This window comes from Vanellus vanellus, assembly GCF_965231255.1.
Source record: "Vanellus vanellus genome assembly, chromosome: 1".
Lineage (NCBI taxonomy): Eukaryota > Metazoa > Chordata > Aves > Charadriiformes > Charadriidae > Vanellus > Vanellus vanellus.
In genome coordinates, this window is record NC_138905.1 from 184,415,532 (window position 1) to 184,443,367 (window position 27,836).

At 36.8% G+C, this 27,836-nt stretch overlaps 1 protein-coding gene across 1 annotated transcript in view; it reads left to right on the forward strand.

The window, feature by feature from the left end:
• DIAPH3 (diaphanous related formin 3) overlaps positions 1-27,283 on the forward strand; it is a gene marked incomplete at both ends in the record, with an annotated part of 252,852 nt that extends 225,569 nt beyond the window's left edge. The window contains 1 exon segment of the mRNA XM_082489814.1: positions 27,024-27,283. Coding sequence (XP_082345940.1) covers positions 27,024-27,283 — 260 coding nt within the window.
• Between the last annotated feature and the right edge of the window lie 553 nt (positions 27,284-27,836).

The window sequence follows — 27,836 nt, forward strand, 5'->3', positions numbered from 1 at the left end:
GGGTAAAATAACATCATTAATAAAAACCTATTTTACAAAGAATCCCTACCATCAAGCTGTATTTTAGGGAATAATTGTTGTCTTCTTTTTTGACTTGCTAAAGTGTTAAGAAGAAAATGAAGCCTTGAAAATGAAGCATTTTAATGAAATGTTACTGAAAATGTCTAGAAAATAGTTGTATATTATGAAAACCATCTTATTACTGATTAATATTTATTATTGTTCGTATTTGTGATTCGGATTTTTTCCTAAGCTCATTTTTATGCATATTTACAGTGCTAGTTCATTTTCAAGCAATAATCATATTTTAAGCTTTGAATATCAGTTTCCCCTTGTGACAGCTCTACCAGAAGAGAAGCCCAGTTTGCAAAGTCTAATTACAGAAAAATTCTGATTCCCTTAGCCTTGTTATTGGCAAGAATTTTGGCCATGATGGAATTATGCTGGTGGCAAAGTTGCACAAATAGAACCACTAACCCAAAAACTTAAAGATTCGGGTTTAAGGTTCTTTAAGGTAAAATCATGTATTAGGCATTACCAGATTAATTTTCAGCAAGTGCAGAAATACCCTGATTTATTAAAACGTGAAGTTCTAGCTATTTGCAATAAGAATGTAAATAAAGTGGCACAAAGCCGTATTTATAATGACTAATGAAAGCTGTTATACTGCAATCAGAGTGATGCAGAGCAACAGGGCCATTCATTAGGAGAAAAACAGTTAACAAACAGCTAAAGCGTGCCAGTTTGGACCTTTTCCTTTCAACTTCAAAATATATACTCTGGTTTTGGTTTATTATGCTAAATAGTTCTTTCTAAGGAAAAGTAGGTAGTAAGTAATGTTATTGTCGCCTGCTGATTTCTGCTAACTCACAAAAATGCTTAGAGGAAATGTCATTTTTTGGCTTTGTTATGGATAGATAAATACGCTTGCCATGTTACGCTTGTTAAACATACTGTACTTGTGATTTGCTGCAATGGGATGTTGATTCAGCACAGCGTATAAGCACGTATGTAAGTCCCCCCTGACTTCAAGCACCTCTATTTAAATTCAGTGTTCAACTAAGCTAGATCAGGGAGTCAGTAATGTAAATCAGGCAATCTGGACTTAAATTATGTACTCCTAAACTACGGCTTCTTTCATATTGCCAATGTATATCTGAAAAAACAGTGCTGACATTTGCGATTGATTTTTCTTTCCGTTTTTGCATCTTTAGGACACATTACAAGAAATAGAAATTATAAAGCTGTATTTAATTTCTTTTTCTCTTTTGTGCAAGCAAGATACATAGGGAAAAAGACAACTGGCACAGAAGACAGTCTTCAGCTGATACTTTATTTTGGAAATAGTGAAACAAAAATAAAGCATAGTACTTTAAGAAACTGAATTAACTGGTATAAAATATTCTCTTGAGAAGCCCTATTCCTACTAAAGAAGAAATTCAGAGAGATTCAAGTACTTACAAAGCAACTTGTTTTATTTCTTTCTGAAACAGCATTTTGTACAAAGTAATTTTACAGTTTTGTCACTAGCATTGGGTAAATGTCATTAATTTTAAACATGAAAAATATCATATGCTGAAATCTTACTGGGATTTTAATTATATTTGCCCATACATCATCATTTCCTTTATGTTTTCATTGAATAGCATTGCAGGAAATGTAATTTATTAAAAGGTGAAACAGATTTAGCTATCAAAGCTGTGCTACCAAAGCTCAGATTTTCACAAAAACTAATAAAGTAACAGTTGCAGGTTTTGGCTATAGAACATACCAACGGCAACTTGTGTGGTATGAAAACCAGGTACTTCTAGGACGTTTCCACTCACACTGGTTAGCAGCAAAATTTAGATTAGGTTCCAGTCTGATTGGTTGCATCGGGTAATCAGTTTGCTAGTAGTGTATTTTATGTTCTTACTAACATTTTCATGTTAGAATAAAAATACAGGGAATGTGCAGCCAAGTAAAAATAGTACTTCAAAAGAAGGAAGATAATTAGATAATTGAGCTTCTGCAGTGAATTACAGGTGCTAGGACAGGGATAGACAATAGATTTTTGGCCAGTGGCCACAATTTCAAGGGGCAGTTATTCCTGCAGCAGAGCAAAGGCATAACATTGGAGTTGGGCTGTCACCATGCAAGTCTATTGTTATTCTCTAAAATCTGATCAGTCCTTGCAAAAAATAACTCCTCTTATTGTAATACTGCTTGTATAGATGGACCAAAGTCAATGCTAATCTTAAAGGAAAGCTTTATGGAACTTTTACTGAGATTTCTCATCTATGGCATGGTGTTTGCTGTATGGAAACTTCACTACATAAGAATATTGTTCCTCTGCTTAGTGGTACGAAGTAGACATGGTGACATCTGCAGATGCTTTCCCAAGTTTAGAATCCAGAAGGTGCCTTCTCATTTTAGCGTTATTTTAAAATCCCTTAAAGATGTATACACTTACAGTCATTTAACTGTCCCGGTAATTCTTTGTCATCCCCTGTCCCTAATTAGCAAGAGTTTCCTCTGTGAATGCATCTGTACAGACTCTTAAGAGGGATGGGAGACGATTGTCTACACTCCAGTTTCATATTCAGTAGAACTTTCTTAACTGTAACATATCTAGGGGATAAGTAAAATTTGCGTTCTTTTCTGTGAAAGAAAATCTTCATATCTACTGCCTATTACAGAGTATTTGGGGAACTTATTTGCAGTGAATAATTCTGGCAGGGGACAGGAAGCTATCTTATCTTAGTGCCATTTGGAGGACAAACTTGTTTCTTAACTATGGTGCATTCATATGAATGTCTAAAGAAAAATCTCATTAATATTTCAGACTGATTCCTGTATGGATAGATAGCAAAACTAGTTTACTTATACAGACGAAGGAATAAAAGAAGGATCAAATGGCCTTACTGCTATATTTCCACCACTTTTTCTCATAAACAAAGCAGGATCTTATAATTAGATGAAACTGCTGTTCAAAAAAAAAGGCCCTTTTCTTGTTGTGGGGTTAACTGAAAATTCAAAATTGCTTGGCAACTACAGTTCATTTATCATCTTCTATTTCTGAGATATACAAGTAGGTATACTTAGGAAATACTCTGTCAAACTTCTATCTAATTGTCCATGGCTATTTTTGTTACGTATGTTAAAATTCTTCTCCAGATGAGTAAATCCTTTGTGTTATACGCGTTATTCAAAGTAGGTAATTTTAATTTCCACAAATTGCAAGTCAGCAGGTTTATTACAGCTTAAGACAGTTTCCTAGTAAGGAGTCTCTTTCTAGTGCATGGTAAGGTAGAGAGAGCTTCTGTAAGTCTAGTTCTACAGAAGTTTGCATGGTCTGTCACATGCACATCAGCCTGCTAGAGCAGAAACCCTTATGCTTTCACAGAAGTAACCTTTTCTATTGTCATCTTCACATTTGTACTTAAATATGAAATCCAGCCTTCCAGAATCATGCTGCAAATTGTGACGCGTTAAATGACCAGCTAATCTGACACCCCATATAGTTTTCCATACTAGATGATAACTTCATCTTCAGTTGTTACAACTTCCATTATGCCTGCTATCCAAAATGTCTGTCATCTTTACAGGCATATAGTTGTTCGTGCTTCATCATCTCTTTTCCCTTAGGTTATGCAGGATGTCCTTATTACTTAATTTCTGCTTTTCTGCCATGAATCACCCTTTAAAATGTTATCATGTCTTTGTAACTGGGACTTTCATGGCCACCGTACTTATTGGAAACCTGTGATCTGCTACTACATCTTAGTGTACCTGCAATTAATTATTGAGTTTTTTCAAATGTTTTATAAGCGGGACAAACCTAAGTTAGAAATCTGATTTCCAATTTAATTGTAGGGAGAAACATCCCCCCCGCCCCGATTCTTAAAATATCTAAAGGATGCAATACACACATTAGCTTGGACTGCATTGCACATCATGAAGCCTTTCAGTCATATTTAGGAATAGCTCAATCAGCCACCTTTTGAAGTGCTATGTGGTGAATAGATTGTAATAGACCAAAGCAGACACTTCCTGTATCAACTTTCTCAACTTTGTGACTAAACGAAGGAGATGATGTCACTCTCTCTAGGCTACGAAAGGCTAAGTTTAATCTGAGTTATTGTCCCGGATAGTATGATTACTGTAATTTTCACAAATTATAAAAGTACCTTTTAAAATAAATTCTTTTGTGTTCTACTATAGTTTTAGAGGAATGTTTTAGATGTTTGAAAATTTGAAAGCAATCTTGTATGATCCAGTGTTGCAGAGCAGAACATCTACTGAAATTACTGCCTTGAACATAACCAGCTTTTGTGCTATAGGTGTGAAGAATTACAGTATTTGAAGGAAGCAGGGCTGCTAAACTAGATGGCTTCTTTGGTTGCGTTTCACAAATAGCTACAAGTTGGGATGAAATTATACTTAACAGCATTTAGAAGATGCCAATTAATTATCTGAAGGAACATCTTTGTTCCTAAGAGGTTGTATAAGCTGATCTAATCTAAGAACATAATATTGGAGAATGACAGGTGTGCAGCAGATTTTCCTTTTTCTTAACCCTGCTCAAGTGAAATAATCACTTTTCTGTAGAACCCCTTTGTGTATTATTTTACTTAATTTGGTAGGGAAAGAAATTCCATTTGCAACTACAATCAATACGGTAGTTTTAAGCAATCATCGATGGCTTGTAAGTGATGACTGTTCCCAGTACATTTTAAAGCAACTCAAGAAGTACCTTCTTATGATTCTGCTGTCTTCTAAAAGAATTTAGCTCTTAAGCCTTTTTTATTTGGAAAAAAAAGAGAGGAGAAAAAGTGAGCATTCAAGAAAATAAATGAGTCATATAGGAAAAAAAAAAAAAAAACAAACACAAGAGAGATAAAATGCTCTATGAGCTTTGTTGTTCGTGAAGCCTGGTTACTACACATGGGTGTCCCCGAGTTGATAGACTGTTTAAGTGAATTTTACTTACTACTGTGCATAGACTAATTATGCTGTCCTGCACGAAATGTGTGGGCATTTTTTGTGTTATATTTGACTACTGAATTCAGCTGATGTGATTAAATGTCACCAAGGTTGAATTACGAAGTTTGAATCTTTATATCTAACAGCCTATTTTTTGAAAAATTTTATGATCCAACTTAACAACTGTATCTCACTTTGAAGCTGGGTTTGAACCAGATGACCTCGAGAGAGGTCTCCAACCTAAATTATTCTATTATCTGAGAGAACTATGCCTCTTTATTAAATCTTGTAGAACTAAAACACGTAAGCAAATTTTAAAGTTACTGGACATGCAAATGTCTTGAATATAAAGGATTTCTTTCCATTGGAAGCCATGTAAAAGTTCTGTTCATTAATTTTTAGTAATATTTTCATATTCATATAGAAAATTAGCAGCTCCTTGATTAACATAAAAAGACATTTTGTCTTGCATTCCTCAGGTTCAGGTTTTAATGAGACACCAGACATTTCAGAGAGGTGTGTCAGGAATTTTTTTAGGGCACCTCTTCTGCAGTACCAAAGTCTTTACTTGTGTTTCATGTCAGCAGCAGCCTTAGTATTTCTTTGCACCTTCTTTATCAGGGAAATCTGAAGCTTAAAAGGCATTATTATTATTATTATTTTTTTTCCGATTCGCTTCCTTTTCAGGGTGGTAAACTAATATATATTTTCTTTGGACTTCTGTATGACTGTGATTTCATTGGTCATGTAACTTGGACATACAACACTGTCTTTACACGTCCCCCTAAAATCCCACTGGAAAGTTATTTATTGGCAAATCTTGCAATCTAAATTTTATCTTCTGATGTTTAAGCAGAATCCATTTACCTTCATGGAAAACTGAGCAGTTCTGCAACTGTGTTTTACTTGTTGAGGGTTCACTCGCATAGCTTCAACAGATCACAAATTTGCTCACAAAATTTAGCGGCTCTGGCCTATGTCTTGGACACTACAGATTTTTCCTAAAGTACATATTGTGATAGTTATAAGTTTTATCTGTAACTTCTTTTTTTTTTTTTATAGCAATAATAGGCATCTCAATTAATAAAGATGGAAAAATGCTTTGCATTGATGGAATTAAGCTTACCATAAATTGACTAGCCTACCTTGTCACATTCAAATTGGAAAAACAAAAAAAACTCCACTGTCAAAAATTCAATTTAGCATTACAGAGATTACTGCAATATAACAGCCCTTTATCTGTAGTAGTGTATAAAAGCACTTCTAACAGTGCATCAATTTTCACAGCCATTTAGTAGATTAGAAAGCAATTGTAAACAGAGAAAACCCCACATTAACTCCTGTCAACAGCCTGCCTTTTTCTCAGTTATGGATTTGTTTGAAATAACAGTGAAGTCTAAAGTGATTGCATCAACATCAGAGATTGTATTATAAATATGAATGAACCCATTGTAATGGACTGCATAGTAATATATGGCAGGCATTTGTCCTCCCCATCAAAGTAACAGCTTTTGTAAAGGAAGAATAGCTGTGACATAAGGGAACATGTCACTCTACAAGAAATTATTCCTCCCGTTGTGAAACAGTAACTGCATCAAGCGACAGGTTTTTTAACTGCCCCTAATTTTATATTATAGTAACGTACCATTAATAAGTGGTATTTCTTTTAACTGAAATCAACCGAAAGCTATATATATGAAAAAAAATCAAGTATTTTAAAATATGCAGTTATTGAAACAACATTATTGTTGTTTTGAGGGAAAAGACAGAAAGCAGTTATGCATGGTTTTGTTTACTTTGGAAAATTATTTTTTCTTACCACTCCTTAAAAGCAATAAATGCAGTGAGAATTAATAGAGTACTTTTTTTTTTTTTTTTCTGAATAGGAAGTCATCAGGTAGAACAGTGATAATTACAATAAACTGATCTATAGCCAGTGATGAAAGGCGATCTTCAAAGAAATTGAAGATTTTTCATTTACAATATCATCCAGAGCCAGACGTGTTTTGCACTTTTTTCATTTCTCTGGAGGGTTATTTTCCACAAGAAGATGTCTAATGTCTTTAACTAACACTAGACATTTCCCAACGCCTATTTCTAAAAGGTGTACTAGTGCATATCTTTTTAATTGCTACTGTCTATTACAGTATTCCTTATAGTCCTAAATAAGGGCATTTTCCCTCCTACTACTCAATTTCTTTTGTTAGAAAACTCTGGCTACCAATGAATTGTGATACAGCTACCGCAGTCTTACTTGCAATGGTACGCATCCTAATATGAACCAGTGTTTCTCTGTAGTAAAAAGGATAATAAAGGAGTTCTGAATTAGCAAACACAGGATGTTAAACATTGAAGACCAAATTTTCAAACGAGGGCAAACGGAATGTTTTCTATTTATGGGAATAAAACCTGTTAGTAAAGTAGTTAGAAAGATAAAAATATTACTTCCTTCAATTTGTGCGGATTAAATATGAGAATCACAGAATCACAGAATCACAGTTTAAAGAATATTGATCTTTAATCAGCTGTTGCATTTCACTGTTATTTTTTGAAATATGATGGCAATTATTCAATGAAATGTGCTATGTGAAAACTTCAGACCTTACTAAAAAAGACTAAAAATTGTCCGAGAAAGCTAGTCATTTTCTCCTCATAGCACGTATATTTTCTTTGATAACCCATATATAATTGTAGCTTCTGACCTTCAAATATTTACATTTAAACAAAAACACAGTTCCAAGAATGGTGATTTCACATTAAAGAACATTCTGCTTTACCCTGTAATAGCTTTTTTATATATTTTATTTATACTTTAATAAATATTGCAAGAAGATGTAATTAATGTATTTTTGAGAATAAAATACTTAACTGATGCTATATCTAGATTTATATTATTTCAGCCCGATAAAAAAAAATCTCATGCTTTGTAATAATAAAGGACATTTAATTAGACTTAAAGAGAAGTAATATGAAGCATCAGTCAAAAAAATACATGACATCAAGAGATTTTTTCATAGTTGTATCATTTCTTCATTTCTATTTTTTCCACAATCTTTTTTTTCAATATGAAAAGGGTGAGTGCTTTCTTAAATTGGACCTAGCGTCCTAGTGTATTGTACCTTCCTATTGTTAAATGCTCCTATATAGTGGATTTCCTGTCTCCAAATCAAATAAGTGCACAAAATTTAAGTGCTGTTCTGAGCTCTACATTTATATAATCATAAATTTGGATAGCTTGCCTTTACCTATCCTTCCTTTCCCTGTCAGGTGCAACTGAAAATGATCTTCCACAACTCTCTTAGCCATCAGAAGTGTTTACAGTAATTCTTTCCAAGACGCTTTATCACCTAATGCAGATTCAATGTAATGTTTTCTGTAAATATTAATTAACTGTATCCCACAGTAATTTTATTTCCATTACCTATTTTATTAATCTGTCTTTTAAAAAAGAGTTGTAAACACCATTTAAAACCAAACCACTCAAACCAGGACAACTACAAATGAAAACAGTTGGTTGAAACTAGAGCTGGTGAAGGTCCCAGGGTAGGAAGGCAAGCTATCCTCTCATTATGACCTGATTTAGAATGAAATCTTCACAAAAAGAATTACAGTTGAAACTACTTTGTTATTACTCAACTAACGCAAGAAGTACAGTCTCCTCATAATGACTTCCAAGTCGCCCTCAAAACAGTCAAGAATTGCTGGTCTCTGAATAGCAGAAATGTCTTCCCAGGGCAGGTGAGGACTTTCAGTCCAAGGTTTACCAGTCTTGCTGGCTGGGACGTCGTGTCAGTGCCTCCTCTACAGCCAGCCAGTGATCTTCTACAATGCTACTCTCAAAGGCGTCTGTCTGTCCTATGCTTCATTTAGCTACTTCAGCCCACTTCTTTGTCCAACTTATATGCAACACTTCTGTTTGGGGGGAAAAAAAAAAAAAAAGCACATTTTTTTAAAGAATAGTTTTAAAGAATTTCGGTTAGAAATTGCCATTCAAAGCTGACAGTTCTCAGGCAGGTTTAGACACATGTAAAGCAGGTAAATAAAATTCACGGGCTGATGTAGGTATATTCTGCTTAATTACATGGGATCTGATTTGCCTGCCCTCGCTATCTATTTAAAACTAATCTAAGGTAGGCTCTCTCTCTAATCGAAAGAAGGCAATAGATACCTAAAGTATGTGCTTTTAATTGTGCTCTGAAGATTGCCTTTTTCCCTTGACTAGTCCCTTGACAGTGCAATCTCTTTGCCATTATTGTCCTGCAGAGTCAGGCATAATGATTCTGCACTGGGGGTTACCGTACTCTACAAAGATTTTATTTTGGTGAAGTACGGCACTGGTGGCTGCAGAGGATGTGCAGACAACATCCCACACTTTGTGTTGCGCTCAAAAATTATGTAGTTTGTGTAGTTAGTAAAGAACAAAAGAACCTCAGCCGCCTACAAAAGCTTATGAACTTGCCTATAAAAATGGTGTCTCCTAAATTTGAAATACATTTCAGCTGGATCTTGACATATCACAGTCACTCCTACACGCATGAAAGAATATGGAGCTGTGCATAATCCAATGAGGGAAATGGCATTTCTATTTTAATTCTGATGGGCATAGGTCATTTGGATTTGTTTCTGAATGAAAGATGGAATATAGTGTAAAAGGCTAATCAAAATATTTTTTTAAAAAATAAGAAGTAAATGTATGTTTTTATTTCATTCCAAAAATGCCTTTATGTGTTGGGGTTTTTTTACTATTATTCTTACCTTTCCTATGTTGGAACCTTAATGCTTTTCTTTACTAATTCTTTATCTTTATGTTTTATGGAATAATTCAAATTTAACGTCATATTTAGTATGTTTAAAAGCAAGAGGCAAATAATCTTTAATATCTGCGTAAAATATGATTATAAGATCCAATGAAAATATTTTCTTTACTGCTTATTTTGAATGGCAATGAGACTATATGAATTAAAGTAGTGTTGAATAACAGGTACTGTTATAGTTTTTATCCCTGCACACTGGTTTTACACCTTTTTTTTAACTTGCTGAATACTCTACATAAGCACTGTTATGGGATTTTTATTTTTTTTTTTAGATTTCATAAAATATTTTTATGGGACTCAAATCACTTTTCCTTTAATTCTTTCATCTACTAAGCTAGCTCTCATACTTAACAAAAATTCAAACACACAGGACTGAGTAATATCTAAAAATCCCAGAGTTGCCTTGCCATACAAAGCATCACATTTATATCTTCATCCCTAAAGACTAAACTTAAACACGTAGTCCTCCGTGGATGTGAGATTCTTCAGTTTGAACGTACACTATTGGAGTTTACAAGTTTTGCACGGCCAGGACTAAATCTAAGCTGACTTCATTTCAAAGCAGTGATGATTTTCAAGTGAAGAATAGGATTCCACATACCAGTACAACAGTAGGAACAATTTATTTTGTAGTCTGGTTTTAAATACAGAATATGTTTCAAGCTTGTCAGAAACTTGCAAAGCTACACAAAAGTATGGGTATCACAAATCTGTAAGAGATAAGAACCTAAACAACTATAAGATCTGCGTCTACTTAAGAAAAAGGTTAGGAACATGAAGGATTTTTAAAAAAGGAAAAAAATGTGATAGCTAATGGCTGAGCAGCATACTTGATAATGGCAACTTTCATATCTACAGTTCTTGTCAGTAAGTTATATACAAAACAGAGTTCCCTTGTTTATATCCAAGCTGTTCACTGTAGCAACCAAAATATATTTTATTTCAATTCTATTCTTTATGCAGCCGGAAAAATCTTTGTGAAATTCTATAGCTTGTATTAAATAGGTGGTGAGATCGACAGCCGTAATGTTCTATCAGGCCTTAAAATCACCAAATCTGCACCCTCTCCTCCCTCACAGAGAAAGTATGATCCCTATAAGCTGTTGTCACTGTCCGGACGAGGAAGTCCACCTCTTATGCAGACTTTGCTGCAGTCAAAAATCGGAAGGTTCCAGATACAGAAGTTACCTTAGATGTTTGGAGCGCGGGCATTCACATCTGAGTTAGTCACCGTACGCTCTCTTTACCTGCTTGAAGTATCTACCTTAGGGTGAAATGAAGCGCAGTTTAGACGTGCTTGTTTCTCCTCATTGACTGTGAAGGCAGCCTGAGGCAACCAGCACAAATTCATTCGGTCCAGTGAATCTCACACTGGGATCAACAGCCTTTGGTCAGGCACAAGGACGCACAGGACTAAGCATGCTTTTGTTTCAAATAATTCTGTACAACACTGGAGAAAAGAGCTGGTTTTGTTCCTGTAGCTGTAATACATATGTATCCACAGTCAGTGAATTATATATTCTTCATAGTTGTAGTTATTATAAGCCTAGTTAGATTTGTGGTTTCTGGTTTAAAATTTAACTGAGAATATTTTAGAGTATTCATTACCACAAAAAAAAAAAAAAAAAAAAAAAGTTGATTTAAAGAAAAGGGAAACTCACCTTCACAATTGTAATCAAACTTTTGGTTTAAGCTGTATACTCTTAGATAACAAAAGAGTTAAATTTATATATTCACTTCAGCTTATTGAAACTGTCCTGATTTTAATCTTAACTTAGAGAAAAAATCTGTGTGGTTAGTAAGCTCAGAAAAAGCAAACATTTTTAAGAGAAGATGTCAGAAAAATTCTTGATTGCAATAGCTGAATTCTTGGAGGCAAAGGATATTCTCCGTCATAGTTTTCCTCAGTTAAGATGCGTCTGGAGTAAAAATATATAAATATCTGTCCTACTATTTTTGCTCCAAATTTTTTACGAATGTCTTTGGAGTCTGCTGAAGTGTTATTCGTAACACTGCTGGCTAATGTTAAGAACCCAGATGATTTTATTAGACAAAACTGAAAATTGTATTTCTTCTATAGGATGTTACTTTGAAATAAATACTAACATCCTTGAGATTTGCATTTTAATAATTTCACTTAGACCACAATGAGCTGCTGAACACTGGGAGATTTTTCAATTGCATTTGTTTTCCTAGCATTTAAAGCTATTTGGGTATAGCATTACTCTTTTGAAATGAGCACTAATGAAGCTGCTAAAAAAGATTTGAGAATATGACTCTGGCATATTTAGTATGAGTGAGTAACTTAATTGATGAGCTAGCAATGTGTTTACAGAACATATTCGCTCTAGAAAGAAGTGTCAGTATGATAATTATTATATGTATGTGGTGTGTTTCCTAAAAGGTGTTTTTAGTGTTTCTAGAATACGGTGGGAGAAAAAGAATTTTCTTTTTTACAGTTGTGCAGTGATTGTGCCTATATATGACGTGAGAGTAACCTCATGGTTGTCCTGGTCGGTATGAATTTATGTACAGGTAAACTGTATGCTAACCTTGTGTTCTGAAAAATCTTTTCAGGTATTCTCAGTGACCTTACATTTTTGAAGTGTATCCACAGAACTTCTCCTAACTGTCTGCCTTCCAGTATCTTCAGTTACATAGGGAGTAACAGGGGAAAAACAACAGTGAGGAGATTTCTGAATTTATTATTCTTCTGAGCAATCAAGTGGTTTCCAACACAGACTAGCTTGGTTCTGGAAACAGGTTGTTTTGTGGGTTTTTTTTTTTGTCTGCACTGAGTAGGCATCTATAATCAGTGTAGTTGCAAAGTAGTAACCATCACCGATTCCACACAATTGGCAAAGCTCACCCAAAAAGCAGGTTGAAGAGCACAGACAGCGCAAATAATGTTTCTGCCGAGAACGAGGCTGGTTTAAAGGCAGTTCAAGTGTGTCAGCGCATCTGCATGTGAGAAGGATATGCAGAATACGTTGCTGGGACGTGATCATGGGGTACGCGCTTGGAGCTGAAGTCTAGGCTTGTAGAAGGGTACGTGCCAATATGAATTGGTATAGTAAACAACCAAACAGAAGCCTAAAGAGAGAAACGGAATCATGTTAAAGTCTGCCTTGAAAGTCTTAGCACTGTCGTGGGAAAAGCTTTCATCAAATGTAGATATACAATGGCAACTAATTACAGAGTTGTTACAATATCTGCAGTTTTACAGGGTGTGCCTGAGGTGGAGTTAATTTTTTTTCAGGGCAGCCCGTAGTGCGCTGTGCTTTGTATTGGTGACGGAAACGGTGGTGATACCACACCAGTGTTCCGGCTGTTGCTGAGCAGTGCTTGCACAGCATCAAGGCTTTCTCTCCCTCCATCCCCAAAACAGCAAGGAGGCTGGGAGTGGGCAAGAGGTTGAGAGGGGACGTAACAGGCATAGCTCACCCAAACTGGTGCTCCATACCATATGATGTCACACTCTGATAAAAACTCAGGGAAAGGAGGAGGAAGGGGGAATATTCGTGGTTATGGTGTTTGTCTTCCCAAGCAACCGAGGCCCTGCTTTCTAGGGGGTGGCTGGGCATCTGCCTGCCAATGAAAAATAGCGAGTGATCTTATTTTGCTTTGCTATCACACACAGCTTTTGCTGTCCGTATTAAACTGTCATTATCTCTATCCGCGGGTCTTCTCACCTTCCTTCTATCTTCTCCTCGCCCCACGGAAAAGGGGAGTGAGCGAGAGGCCGGATGGACGTTTGGCTGTTGGCCAGGGTCAACCCACCACAACCGTAATTCTTTTTTAACGTACTGCGTTACAACCTTAAACCTACTTTGAAAGGATTACATTTTTTTCCAGCCTCCTTCAGAAAGTCAGTTCACAGGTTTTTTTGTGCTTTAATTGTGTCACAGTATGAATCATATTTACTTGAATGCCCAGAGTAACTGAAGAAAGAAAAGCATTGATGCTAATTCAGATAAACTTCAGCGGTCTTTACTGTAATCTGTTGTCCTCTGAATTCTTGCAGTGTTCAAGCATTTACATTTAACATGAGGATGCATTTGACCGTGCATGCTACAGAGAAATAAGTTAAGCTTATATTTTTCTCTTTGTGACTGGCTGGACTTGTATATTATTATTATTTTAATTACCCCTCAGGCAATCTTCCGATGTGTGATCGTGAGCAGGTCAATGTTCTGCAAGTCCTTCAACATGACAGTTCATAGAATAATTATCCTGTCATCACACCTTGATTCATTGTTACGTCGTTTCTTGGGCTTTTGCTCTTACTCACATTTGCTTAGCAACCGGATCACACGTCTCTTATTATTCAAGTAATCACCCTCTGCAGCACATAGATGCATCAATTAAAGCTTTACAATGAAGTATATTGTTCTGTGTAGAATCCTCAGGTGTCAGGAATTAAAAATTGATTTTAAATGGTGCAGGCCTTCTTCAAATGGCTAATCTGTGTTTATATTAAACAAACAAGCATGCTAACAATTCTAAGCAAAAAAAAAAGTGATAGGTCACAATCAGTAGGAAATGGAAGATAAAATTATATTCTGTTCTTAAAGTGCTTAGTCTTTTTTAGAGATTTACCAATTTACATGCAGCTCTGAAACGCTGAGTGCCAAACATCTATTTTAAGTATGTTTTTTCAGAAGCAAATCAATTTTGTATCTGCTTTATTTACTCTTACCTACATTCTTTGTAAACATTTTCTGGCTAATTTTCAGATTCGGATAAATTTCACAGCAAATTATTATTAGAATGAAACTCGAGTACCCAGAAGCTGTCACGATGGTTCAGTGATTTAATGTTGGCATCCTGCAGCTTTGACTGTAATCAGCAGATGCTCTGGCATTACCATAAATGTTTTCTTAACTGTCTCTGTCAAAAAAAAAAAAAAAAAAAGAGAGAAAAAAGAGAAGATTTTTCCTGTTTGGAGTCTGCTTTTTCTGATTAAATTTGTTTTGGCTTCTTGTGTATAATTAATATACCATGATGATCTCTAACCTTTTTTTTTTTTTAATATCACCTTTTGAGCTAAACACGTTTGCAAGGCTGCTTCGTAAGTCAGAACAGACAAAGAAAAACGAAGTCTATGTGTAAGAATCCTTTGTTTCAGTGGCTTGGGAGGTCTTACTGTCTTCTGCTTTGAGTTCTCAGTGAGTGTAAAGGGTTCAGGTTTTCAATCTTTTCATATTCTATTTAAAATTTTCTAAGTTCCTCTGTAAGTGAGAGGTTTCTTCTGTAAGTGCAAAGATGTGTTGTGTCTTAGATTTCTTGAAATTAAAAAAGTCCTCTCTTACATAGCAAGATTAATTTCTGTTAGCTGTTTATCAGTAATTGTGTGCAAATAATTAGGAAAAGAGGAAACTGGAAATGCTACAGTTGGCTTCTGATGTTTTTTACATACCAAAGCGGCTGCTAGGTGTCTAATTGTTAGAATATAGGGCAGTAAATATGTTCATCACATGAAAAATGCATACCATTAATAACGTTAAACACAGCATTTTGAATTCACAATGACTGGATTAATTATCCGTGACGATGTGTCTCAAATTTGTCTCATATGATAATTCAGGGGTATTTGGAAGAGTCAGTAAAAGCCGTCTTTAAAAAATAATTCCTCTTTTAGACTCTGTTGAAGTCCTGGTCCCTTTTCAAAGCAATTTGTCACACTTGCAAAGTACAGTTGTTGGTGTCAAATACACGTATGGCAGGATCATGTGCAGAGTAGAAACATTTTTTTTGTTATCCCATCTCTCTCCACACATGAGCAAGGCCCAATTACAGTCTATCCCAAAGAGAGGAAATAATTAAGTGAAAGCACATAGCATTAATTAGACCTTCATATAAAGAGAGAGAGAAGAATTGTCAGAGGAATATATATGCAATCTTGCAGAGCAAGGGGAAGATGAATCACTTTTCCTCTGCTTTTATTTCCCAATATTTAGTTTTGCGTGAGGATCTTCTTGAAAATGTACTATTTCTTGCTACACAGTTTTGGTCTCCTTAATAGCATGCTTTGGACTGTTTTCTGCAGAGCTTTGTCAGAGGAAAGAAAGGACCAAAATAATAATAATGCTTGAACAAATAAAGTTACATGAACTAAGATGTTTTGGCTTCATCCTATCTCCAGTGTATTCATGAGGGCAATCTTGGATGTTAGTTTATACAGGTTAAATTTCACAATCAGGTCTGCTTGTGTCCTGTTGAGAAGCACACAAGCTATAAAGAAGGACAGATATCTTCAAGCTGACATCAATGTTGTGTAAATCTTTTTTCGATCTACTTAAGATTTGGAGTTCTCATAAATACGTTTCCAGGTTAGTAAATCACTGCATTCTCACCTGTCATAGCAACAACAGCATACAGTGCTCTCTGTTGTCCTACTTCCCTCCAGAGACTTGTTTTAAAAACATTTTAAAATGAGAGGAGCCTGAGAGCTGTATGCTATTCTTGCAATCTTTTGGATAATAGTGAACGACAGCTCGCTGTGACAGTGACTGTGATCTGTGTGGGCAAGAACTGTCCCAGGACACTGCTCCCGTACCTGTTACAGGAATGTGAGAAAATGATGTTTCTACTCAACTGTTAAAACTAATACCACCTAATTTACTTTCAGCTCTAGCCTTTCATCTTTATGCTGCTCCCAAAAACATTTGCAGGACTCTGTAGATTCCCCCTTTCCCTCAGAAGCAGATTGATTCCTTAGGAGAGCATTGCAACAGGTGATGAGGGAAAGACAATTTTTCCCATCGGTTTGATCTGACCTTACAAAATATTTGTGCTCTACCTTCAGGCAATGCAGCCTACCAATACTCTGATTCCAAATATACGCCTGGGAATGAAAGTTTGGGCTAAAAATGGGAAATAAAAATCGTAGGATTTTGTAGCAGTTATTAGAATAGTTAGGGAATCGGCTTGCAAAAGTTTAATATCAAGAATAGTGGATAAGAAATAATTTAGTGTTAAACTCTTAAGGCAATTACTAGACATAGTTATAGGGGTTTTTAAAATGTTTCTGCTCAGTAGTAAATACTTAACAGAAACAACATTATTTAGAACCACAGTGAGTGGAATCTCTTAAATACCAGGTCAGTCTCTAAGACTTGCTTTGTTGTTTGGATTTGTTGGGGGTTTTATTTTCCGGAGGTAGAAGGATTCCTACTGTGTTTTTTCCTGCAAATTGTGTGTTTCTTTTCCATTTTGGTTATGTTCATCAACGCATTACTTATCATTACCCATTGCAGCTGCCAGTGACTTTCCTTTAATGGCATATTCCTGAAATTCTTTGTCAAAGTGTACCTTGAAAGCAGTATTTGTCTATAGGTAGATGCTATGCAGACAGGTTTGGAGTCTGAATGTGTATACCGCTCAAAGGCAGCAGTGGCAACTTAGTATGTGGGATCTACATAAATTATCGTCAGCTGAACAGAGGATAACTTTAGACTGTGAACCTCTATGTATCTTGAAACAGATCACTAACTTATATAGTCATCATTTTTGACTCTGTTAACTCTAAAGAGGATTTGAAATGGCAAGCTACAATGTACCTGTGACCAAAGTAAAAAAACAAGTAATAAACCACATTTCAGGAATCTAAAATAGTCTAAATATGTTAACTTCCAGTTTCATCATTATAATTTTCTGATCATTTCCTGACTTAAAGAAGAGAAAAACTTGATGTTTATCCTATTTGTACCTCGGGAGAAATCCTATAAACACCGAGGCTGCATAACGTTTCTGGCCACTGCCTGAAGACCCACTACCACTGGGTATTTGTAGATCAAGATTTATCTTTTTACCCCCTTCATCCTAACATAATCAAGAAGATTAATTTATTATTTATTAATACTAAAGTTATGACAAATTATTTATCCATTTTAAAATGAAGAGACTTACACATTTAGTTTTTTAAACCATGTGCTCTAAAAATCAATAACGACCACAAACTGGGTTTCTATTTCAGAAGTTTTCATTTTGCAGTTTCCTAGGTACTCCCAGATGTGCCTTCATTTGGGGAAAGATGGGTGAGAAGACACAGAAGATCCACTGTAATTCAGAGCGAAATAGGGAGGATGCCAAACTCCTAAGTCTGAATTAGCCGTCAGACACCTTCAGAGGTTTCTTCTCTCACTTACATAAAAACCTTGGGTGATTTCTGTCAGTAGTCTGATCCACACTTTTGTTCTCTTTTCATTGTGACAGGCACTCAAGACTTTCATTTAAATCCAAGTAACTTAAACTTGCGTTTCTTGTAACAAAAGTCATTGCCACATTAGAGGTGAGAATATATTAGTTTAAACAGAGAAATTGGTCCCAACTCAATGCAAATGCAAAGTACATTTGGAGGAGATAGGAAAAAGATTGAATGGAGTGATCAACAGGAGCTTAAGGTAGTCTTTGAGAAGATGTAGGTAGGTAAGGGATTAAAAGAATTTTTAAAGGCTTTGCTTTAGGGCCAAGTAAAAGGGAGCTGTTCCAGCATAGTTCATCTCATCAAAAATTACTTTGCTCACAGTTTATAATTGATTTTCTTTGAAATTTATTTCCTATAACGCATCTATGCTAGCCTCACTTAGTGCTGACATACTCTCTTCTTGCCTTTGAAAAAGAAACCTATATTCACTGTTTCTGAAAACTGTCTCATCTAAATTGAGCTTATTGATGAGTGTTTATTCCTTGTGTTTCACCCCTTTTTAACACAACACTCAAGAACAGCAGCAACTATTAAATGAAATGTGCATAAAAATATTTTTTTTAAATGTTTCAAAAATCAGTAACACTTTTCCATGCCTCATTAATTATTGTCTGCTCTAGATTAGTCAAGTTGTGAGCATTTAGCATTAAATAATAGGGTGTAAGAAATTACTCATCAATCAAAGGTCATTCAAGTACAACTACTGCTCCTTTAGTTGTTAGGTCTGGGGCTGCAGGGTATAACTGAAAGAAGTCGTAACAACACACAGCACTCCTTTAGTATTTCAGGGACATTCTCCAATCCTACCCTTGTCAGTCACAGAAATTGTTGAAAAATATGAAACTAATAAAAAGTGGCAATAAAAAGTATTTTAAGTATTTTCCATTATACTATCCAGCAAGGAGATATCCCATCTTTTATGAGTGATGTTATGTAATCGACATGGACCTTCTAGCTATAGCAGTCTTTCATATTATGTCTGAATTCTGCTTCTGGGTGGTAAGGCAGGCTTTTAAGAAAGATAATTAGGTGTTGTGATGTGCTAACACCAATGCCAAGATCTGTGAATGGCTTTCAGAGGGCCAACTTTGGGCTGTATAAATGATATTAAGGAAAGATGGGTGCCTGAATAAAAACAGGGCTTGCAACTGTCCAGTATCTTAAGCTCTAACAGGAATGGGGAGGTCAGTGCAGGAAAAGATCCTCATTTCCGATTTGAGAGAAAAACAAGAATTAATCAGAGAATCATAGAATGGTTTAGGTTGGAAGGGACCTTGAAGATCATCGAGTTCCAACCCCCCTGCCAATGGGCAGGGACACCTTCCGTTAGACCAAGTTAGACCAAGTTGCTCAATGCTCCATCCAGCCTGGCCTTGAACACTTCCAGGGATGAGGCGTCCGCAGCTTCCCTGGGCAACCTGTTCCAGTGCCTCACCACACCTATAGTGGAATTTTTTTTCCTAATACCTATTCTAAATCTCCCCTCTTCCAGTTTGAAGCCATTACCCGTCATCACTACATGCCCTTGTAAAAAGTCCCTCTCCAGCCTTCTTCTAGGCCCCTTTCAGATACTGGAAGGCCGCTATAAGGTCTTCCAGGAGCCTTCTCTTCTCCAGGCTGGACAATCCCAACTCTCTCAGCCTGTCCTCATAGGAGAGGTGCTTCAGCCCTCTGCTCATCTTCATGGCCCTCCTCTGGACCCGCTCCAACAGGTCCATGTCCTTTTTATGTTGGGGGCTCCAGAGCTGGATGCAATATTCCAGGTGGGGTCTCACGAGAGCGGAGGAGAGGGGCAGAATCACCTCCCTCAACCTGCTGGCCACACTTCTTTTGAAGCAGCCCAGGATGCGGTTGGCTTTCTGGGCTGCGAGTGCACATTACCAGTTCATGTTGAGTTTCTCACCCACCAACAACTCCAAGTCCTTCTCTTCAGGGCTGCTCTCAGTGCATTCTCTGTGCATGCGATTGCCCCAGCCCATGTGCGGGATGATTTTCTTGTTGACATTTCTGATAGTAAAAAGCCAAGAGTTTGGAATCTGGAAGTTAAAAATGGCAATTTTCAGAATCAGTGGGGGTTTTTAATTGGAAAATTAATATAGGGAATGCTAAAAGACAGATGGAGTCCTCTTATCTCTAAACTATTGTGGTGGGTTGACCTCAGGTGGCAGACAAACTCCCAGCCAGCTGCTCATTCAGTCCTCCCTTTGATGGGGTGGGGAGGGAAATTGGAAGAACAGGAGCAGGAAAGCTCATGGGTCATGATAAAGACAGGGAGATTACTTACCAATTACTGTCAAGGGCAAAACAGTCTCAACTTGGGGAAAATGAATTGATTGCCAATGCATACATATATATATGTAACTACTGATTTGGGTATTGGGAAACAAAACCAAAACAAAAAAGCATCAAAACAGAGAAAACACACTCTTACTTTCTCAGGCTCAGCTTCATTACAGACCCCTCTCCTGCCCCCTTGGTATCACCACGGGTGACCCTCCGTCCTGTCAGTGAGTGAATGAATGGCACGAGGGGGTGATGGGCTCAGCCATGCCCTGTGGTAGGTTCTTTGGAGCCATCTGGAACTATCTGTGTCCAGCACAGGGCAACCCCTGTCCTCTCCTCACAGAGGCCACCCCTGCAGCCCCCCTGCTACCAAATCTTTGCCACCTACACCCAATACAGCTATCCACTTTAGAGCTGAACCTAGATGCTGATAAACGGGCATTCAGAACCTCCACCTTATCCTGAACTTAAAAACAGAGGTCCTCAAAACGTCTGCCAGCAGTGGTCGTATTCAGCCTTTCAAAATAAGTGTCTATCTAAGTAAATCTCAACCAGCTGAAACATAAGTCAGTATTGCCCAGTTTACATCAGAAAAAGTAGTTCATGCTTAGAAACTGTTTCACTCTTTTCCTTGTATCTTCAACAAAGCTTTATACTTTGATAGCGGCAAGAGAACCCTTTAGGAACATCTCCAGACTAACTTCTCAAGGGCTTCTGTTTATTTAGATGGAGCACAGTGCTATATATACTGATATCCTCACAAGGCCCACTGTATGTGACCGTGGTCTAAACACACTTGGTAAGGTTGTGTTGGGACATGCTTGATGTTGTGGTCAATGTAATTAGTGGAAGATGGACAGGTCTTCCAGATGGAGGCTGGACTGCTGCAAGCATTCCAGCTTGTGGGAATGCTGTAGAGCTGCATCCAGAATCAGCACATTGCACTACTGTCAAAAGGACAGTTCAGGCTGAGAGAGTTGGTGTTGTTCAGGCTGGAGAAGAGAAGACTCCGGGGAGATGTTATAGCAGCTTTCCAGTATCTGAAGGGCACCTACAGGAAAGCTGGGGAAGGACTTTTTACAAGCGATAGGACGAGGGTTAATGGCTTCAAACTGGAAGAAGGGAGATGTAGAATAGATATTAGGAAGAAATTTTTCACTATGGGGGTGGTGAGGCACTGGAACAGGTTGGCCAGGGAAGTTTTGGAGGTCCCATCCCTGGAGATGTTCAATGCCAAGTTGGACAGGGCTTTGACCAACCTGGTCTGGTGGGAGGTGTCCCTGCCCATGGCAGGGGGTTGGAACTCAATGATATTTAAGGTCCTTTCCAACCCAAACCATTCTATGATTCTATGTGCTCTTTTCCCTGCTCTTGTGCTGGGAAACTATGTGAGCGCATCACCAATATGGTGTTGTAGCTGTTCCCTAACTGAGTTCAATGCACTGGGGGCAGGGAACCAGAGGCAAACTATGGCATTGCACTGGGGAGCCGGTGATGAGGATTATGGATAGGGCTGCTGATTTTTAGCAAGCCAAAACCATTTGGCATGGGGGCATGCCCTCATAATACCTTCTAGCACAGGCAGATCATGACTCGTAATGTAGAAATAATTTGCATCGGTGGTAAGATTGGTGAGGATATGTGGGCTTAAGAAAAACCTTAGCATAGACACAGCTTCAGGAATACGATGTAGCAAACAGAGCACGAGCCAGAGAGATTGGAAATATTCCACTGGGTTTTTGAGCATTTTTCCCTGTTAACTTGGTAGAAGATATAATGAGGTTGTAACTGCAATTGTTCTTTCTTATGTTACGATTTTGTCATGCCCCACATTGAGATGTATGACTGTAATACAAGCGTATAATGCCATGTAATGCAGTTCTCCTTATTGTATTTGCAACTTTATTTTTCAATCGGTATACAAGTATTTACATAAAACTAAATATGTCCTTAGTATCAGGACTTTTATTAAGAAACTATGCAATGAAATAAAGCTTTTCAAAGTCTCTTTTTTAAAAAAATATTAGTATTTTTTTAAAAATCTGTATCTCTACATTAGTGAGTCTCCTGCGATCATTTTTATTCTCTATTAAAGGTAATATATAACAATATTATGCAGGATTTAAAAATCTCCAACTGATTATATTTTGCTTCCCCAGGTTCACAGCAGGCAGGTCTCATACTGCTGATTTTTTTTGTTCACATGCTTGTGCACAATTTCCTTTTTCTGAATATAAAGAATGTAGCCTTTAATAGATTATAAGCATATCATTATAAGTTATTCTATGCTAGGACACCGTTTAAACTATGGAAAGCTATTAAGCACAATTTTCTGTCAACTGAATTTCCTGAGCATTGCTGTTAATCAAAGTAATTTTAAAAGACTTGTATCTAGATGATAGTAGCTATTTGGCTCTAGGTTATGTGAATATGATTTTGAAATGTTTTTGATTAACAGCAATGTTCAGGAAATTCATAACTGCAAAAACTGCATTTTAATAGGTCTGAAGGACCCACAAGAGTTAGATATTGAAGAAGGGAAAGAAAAAGATTTAAATGTCATGGAATCCGGACACTGAGACTTTAGTGCTGTACAATGCAATCTCTGCCTAACCGGTGCCTGGAAGTGTTCAATAACAGTAAAGTCAAAGCTATTATGGGTAAATGTCTTCTCACCCCCGCATTTAGAAAACTTAAATGTAAATTCAAAGGTTTTGCTTTTTTTTATCTTCATAGTGATTGTTATGATACAGGTGAATGAAAGTTTTTGATTGCTAAAAGTGACCAAACATTAGAAACTTGTGTCAACTACTTCCAACATATACAGTAAATTAATAAGTTCTGTCTTTATCCAGTGATTTTTAATGTCTGATTTCTTTTTGTCATGCTACTGCCGGAAGGTACACCTTGCTACAGCAGGTGGACAAATAGTGCACCTCCAGAAATGTAAGCTTTCTTGTTAACAAAACTTCATGTAGAAGTGACTTTCCGTTAGTGGTTTTCTTTTAATCTTCTATGACTTTATTGTATTAAATTCTTTAAAATTGTATTTGATCCAAGGTGTGTAAGTGTGTAAATATATTTATTTTATTCTGCAATTTGTTTCAAATATACTTTACTGCCAGAAACACAAACCAAATTTATGTATGTCCATGATGTAATGGTTCAAAGTAGTTTAGAAAAGGCCATTCATATCTGGTTTGTGGATTTTCTGTGGGTCCCTTGTTCTAGAAACGCAGGATTAAAACGGTGGCCAGTGTCACTAAGCCATCTCCTTGCTGTTGCAGGCAACCGCATCAAATATTGTCTTCAGAAGCAGATCAGATTCCTCCTTATAACTGGTTACGGTTTTTTACTCTCAATTCTACATGTGCGCATTCCAAAACTTCAATATTCAAAAGGTTTTAATTTCTAATAGAAATATATTAATGGCTGTTTATTCTTGTACTTTCTTTGTCAGTTAATCTTGACTTGGAGCTTTTCTGGAAAGTAAATGACTATATCCTTTCTAGCCTTTATCACACTAAATTAAACAAGTCTAGCTCTTCTGCTGTCCTGACCAAAGTTACATGCTAACCTGCAGCAGCTTTCGGTGTTGCAGTTTTTAATTTATACGTGAGGTGCATTGGCTTTGTTAAACCACCTACCTCACCAGTTGTAGGTTGAAAACGCACTTCAGTTTTACCGCTATAGCACAGGATACGAGAGGTGCAATAGCAGTCTAAAGACATGACTGTGGAATGGGTCGGGTACCAAATCACCAACACATGCAAGCTTCGAATCAGTGTGTGAAGCAGTTCAAGGTGTTTTAAGAGTTTGAGGTTAACACAAATCAATCCCTGCTTTATTAAAAAAAAAAAAAAAAAAAAAAGTCAGGGCAGACATTAATATTTCTGAGGAATTAGTGAGACTTTCTCCTTTTTACCTTCCTAAGTACTTAACTAATTTTAAACTTTGACTTAAATGGAAGTGATCTTTCACTCTGATAAGAAGAATGCCACCAGCAGCATATATATCTCAAGTGTTACAGCAGTTAATTCTTTAGGTGCCTATTTAATAAAGTAAAACCTAATACCGTGAGTAGTATGTGTGCTTTCTGAGCCAGGCCTAGCAAAGTCCAGTGTTTCTGAAGGGGATTCACCGCAGCCAGTTTACTGAGCAGGGAACTGGCTACCTACATGTCTGCTAATACTGGACATCCACTTGGGCATAGCAATGCTATATGGAGATGTTCCTCCTTGGTTGAAAGAACATACACAGTAAAGGTGCCACCTGATTTAGGAAGCAGCTGGAACAACAACTTTGAGATGATAAAACTGGATTTAGATAAAATATGTGTGTTCAAATATTTTTTTTTCTTTTTAATTGACATTAGCTGGTCAGTATTTTTTGTAGCATGGCTGAGACCAAAGTGTTCTCGTTACTCACAAAGTGCCACTAATCACTAGAGTAAAGCAGTATGTATTAAGAACATGACACTTTGTGATTTTTCCAGTCAATCATGGCATCTTCGGGGCACAGGAGTTACAACACATGAAACAAGGACTACTCACGTAAACTGGCCAGTGATTAAAGCACTTTAATAATCCCATTTCCCGTTGTTGCAGGACCCCTTAGACTGAAGGGAAGGACTCTGGTCCTTCAAGGCGAATGCTCCACTTATTAATCTATGCCTAGAAAGTCACAAAGATCAACATGATTGCTGCTGTTTTGGGAGGCGGAGCAGGGGGGGAGGAGGGGGGAAGACACAGCTGTACTCAGCTTTACTCGGTCACTATCCCCACGCAACAATTCCAGATTGTAGGCAGCAAGTCATGGGACGCACCTTTCTGCACGGCTAAATCGGTTACCGGGTTTCAAAGCAGGACAAGAGTTTAGATAGATCCCAACATCTACTATTTCTTAATAGCTAACTTGCAGCAGTTCCCTGCTAAGGCTGTTTGCTGTTCTAAATCTCACTCCAAGTCTCTTTATTCTGCCCCTCGCATGCTCTGAGAAAGTGGGGAAAATATTGCTGGATTTTACTTTGAGGCCTCAGCTCATAAGTGTTCACCACCTCTGTTATTCAGCCTAGTTCATCATCATCATACCTAATTGATTCCTTATGCTTGAGTATTTTGGGGTGGAGACTCCACTGAACTGCAAACTAGTCAAAATCTGGGTGTTGGTACGTTTGAGAAGCTTACTTTCAGTGCCTCATTTATTTTTGCCTTTTTTTCAAGTCCAACACCTATACTTAATCTCTGACTATATACTAATATGTTTTTTTCTACTTCAAAAAAATGTATCTATTTTCAAAACACCCAAGTATTTTTCCTATTGCCCCTAAACTGAACCTAAACAAAAAAGGCTACAGTGCAGCTATTATTTTGTATATTGATATCAGTAGCATGATTTTATCAGCCTGAAAATATGTGTTCAGAATCAATAAATATAAGCATTGAAATAGAATGAGATTGTGAATGAGTGTACATACCAGGGATATTTTAATTAAGTATGATGGGTTTATTATATGTAATTGTAAAGATGTGTTCATACCCAATCTTTGGCAGCCTGTGATCGAGAAAAACTGAAATCTTCAGGGTCAAATTATTTTCCATAGTATAAAACAGAAACTACACTTTTTCAGCTAAGTGCAAAATCCAGCTATTATCAAATTTTAATTAAAAATTGTTTATCTGATTTAGGAGATGATAGAAAGAAGGTATTTATTTTCCTCCACTTGCCAAAAGGTGATAGTACTTAGAAAATTTGCTGAGATTGTCCAAGAAAGTGTGTAAAATCCTCATCCATCACCGAGAGCCCGTGGTCAGGGAATGACAGTGCAGTAAATATCTTCAGCAGCTGCCTTTTAATGTACAAGCTGTTTTCGGTAGGAATTTTCAGCACTCACATAAAACACACTGTCATGAGTGACTGCCTGTGCTCCAAAGTCATTACTATTGGGATGATGGAACATCTTTCAGCGAATAACCAAAAAACTTTAAATGTCATGTCAAGTTTGTTGAAGCCATTTTCAAGCCTTGCTCAAGGTTACATGAATATTGAGTACGCCTGTTTTTAGAAAGTTTGAGATCTATGAGAGGGACCACTCATATGCCGGTTTTGAGAACAGTCACTTGATTTGGGGGGGAGGAACAAAAAAAAAAGAAAACTGTCTATTAATACATGTCAATCCAGAGCAAAGCTCCTGGATATTAACTGCGTGGAACGGAACTTCTTGTGACAGTCAATGCCAGTGATGTTCAGCAAAAAGTAGCAAGTTATGCAAATTCTGAAAATTACTTAGCTGCCTAAAAGATCACAAAGGAAAGAGAAATTATTACAATGGATAATTAAATTGAAATAGATTTTTTAAATACATTTTAAAATTTGAACACTTAAAAAAATAAGTAGAAAATGTAATTAACCAGATAAAACTTTGGAAGACACTGAGAATTGCTGAGTACTCTGTTTTGTCTTTGTCTCCAGTAAGAAACGAGGATCCTGTCAGGCTCTACCTGCGATTTTGTAGGAAATATGGATGCTAATCTAATGAAGTCATGTAAAGTCTGTATCACTTCCAAGGGACCAAGCCCACTGCTTTTGAAGTGATAATATTTTTTGTCTTGCCTCTTTGGCAATCATTACTCCTTCCAGTACATCACCTGCATGTAAAATTTTGTCTGATCAAGAGGTCTTTTTATATTACAAAATCTTGAAACTGAGTATTTTAATAGTGAAACAAGGTTTATTTGTTTTATCTTCTGCAGAGAACCAGAGAGGACAACTAGAGAAGTCATGTTCACACCACAGTATCAGTTTAAACTTGACAAAAAGCCCAGTCACCAAAGAGGTTACTTATGATGTGGAAACAAGTTCTTCTGTGGCATGGAACAAGGCTGTTGGGAGAAAGGAAGCCTGTCATGGAGAAGGCAACAAAGAAAAGAAAATAGATCGGATCGGGTCCCCTTCTAAAGGAGAAGCCATTCCAGAAGTAGAAGCTCTCCTGGCGAGACTGCGAGCGCTATAGAATAATCATATAAAGAATTAAATCAAAGCTTAAAAACAAGCTCTAGTAGCCTACATCTTTAAAGATACACTAATTTTCTATTATTGACATTACATACTACTGAGTTCCCAGCTTCTCTATGGATGTGTATTCTATTTCTAAACTGTTTGTTTGCAAGACTGTACAAATTGATACTATAGTTTTGCATAACTGCAAGATGATTTTTGTTACATGTTTTTACCTACTGAGCATACCAAAAATATCAGAAGAAATGGATACTCAATTATTCCAAGACGCAGTCCTTTTAGTGGACAAACTGCTGACCGCGTGCTTTGAGAGCTTCTCAAAATAGGAATATCTTTTAAGTATTGTTAAATCATCATGCCTGGGAATAAGGGTCGGTGTACAACAGAAAGCGTATTCTTATATTTTCTACTGCAGTTGCTATACTTAAGAGGTTTTAGCACCTGAAAAGTATTATCATAGCATCCTTTGCAATTATAGTAATAGGAAATATGTGTCATATAAATCAGCCATGTTCCAATTTAAGTTCATCAAAGAGCACCAAAGCTTG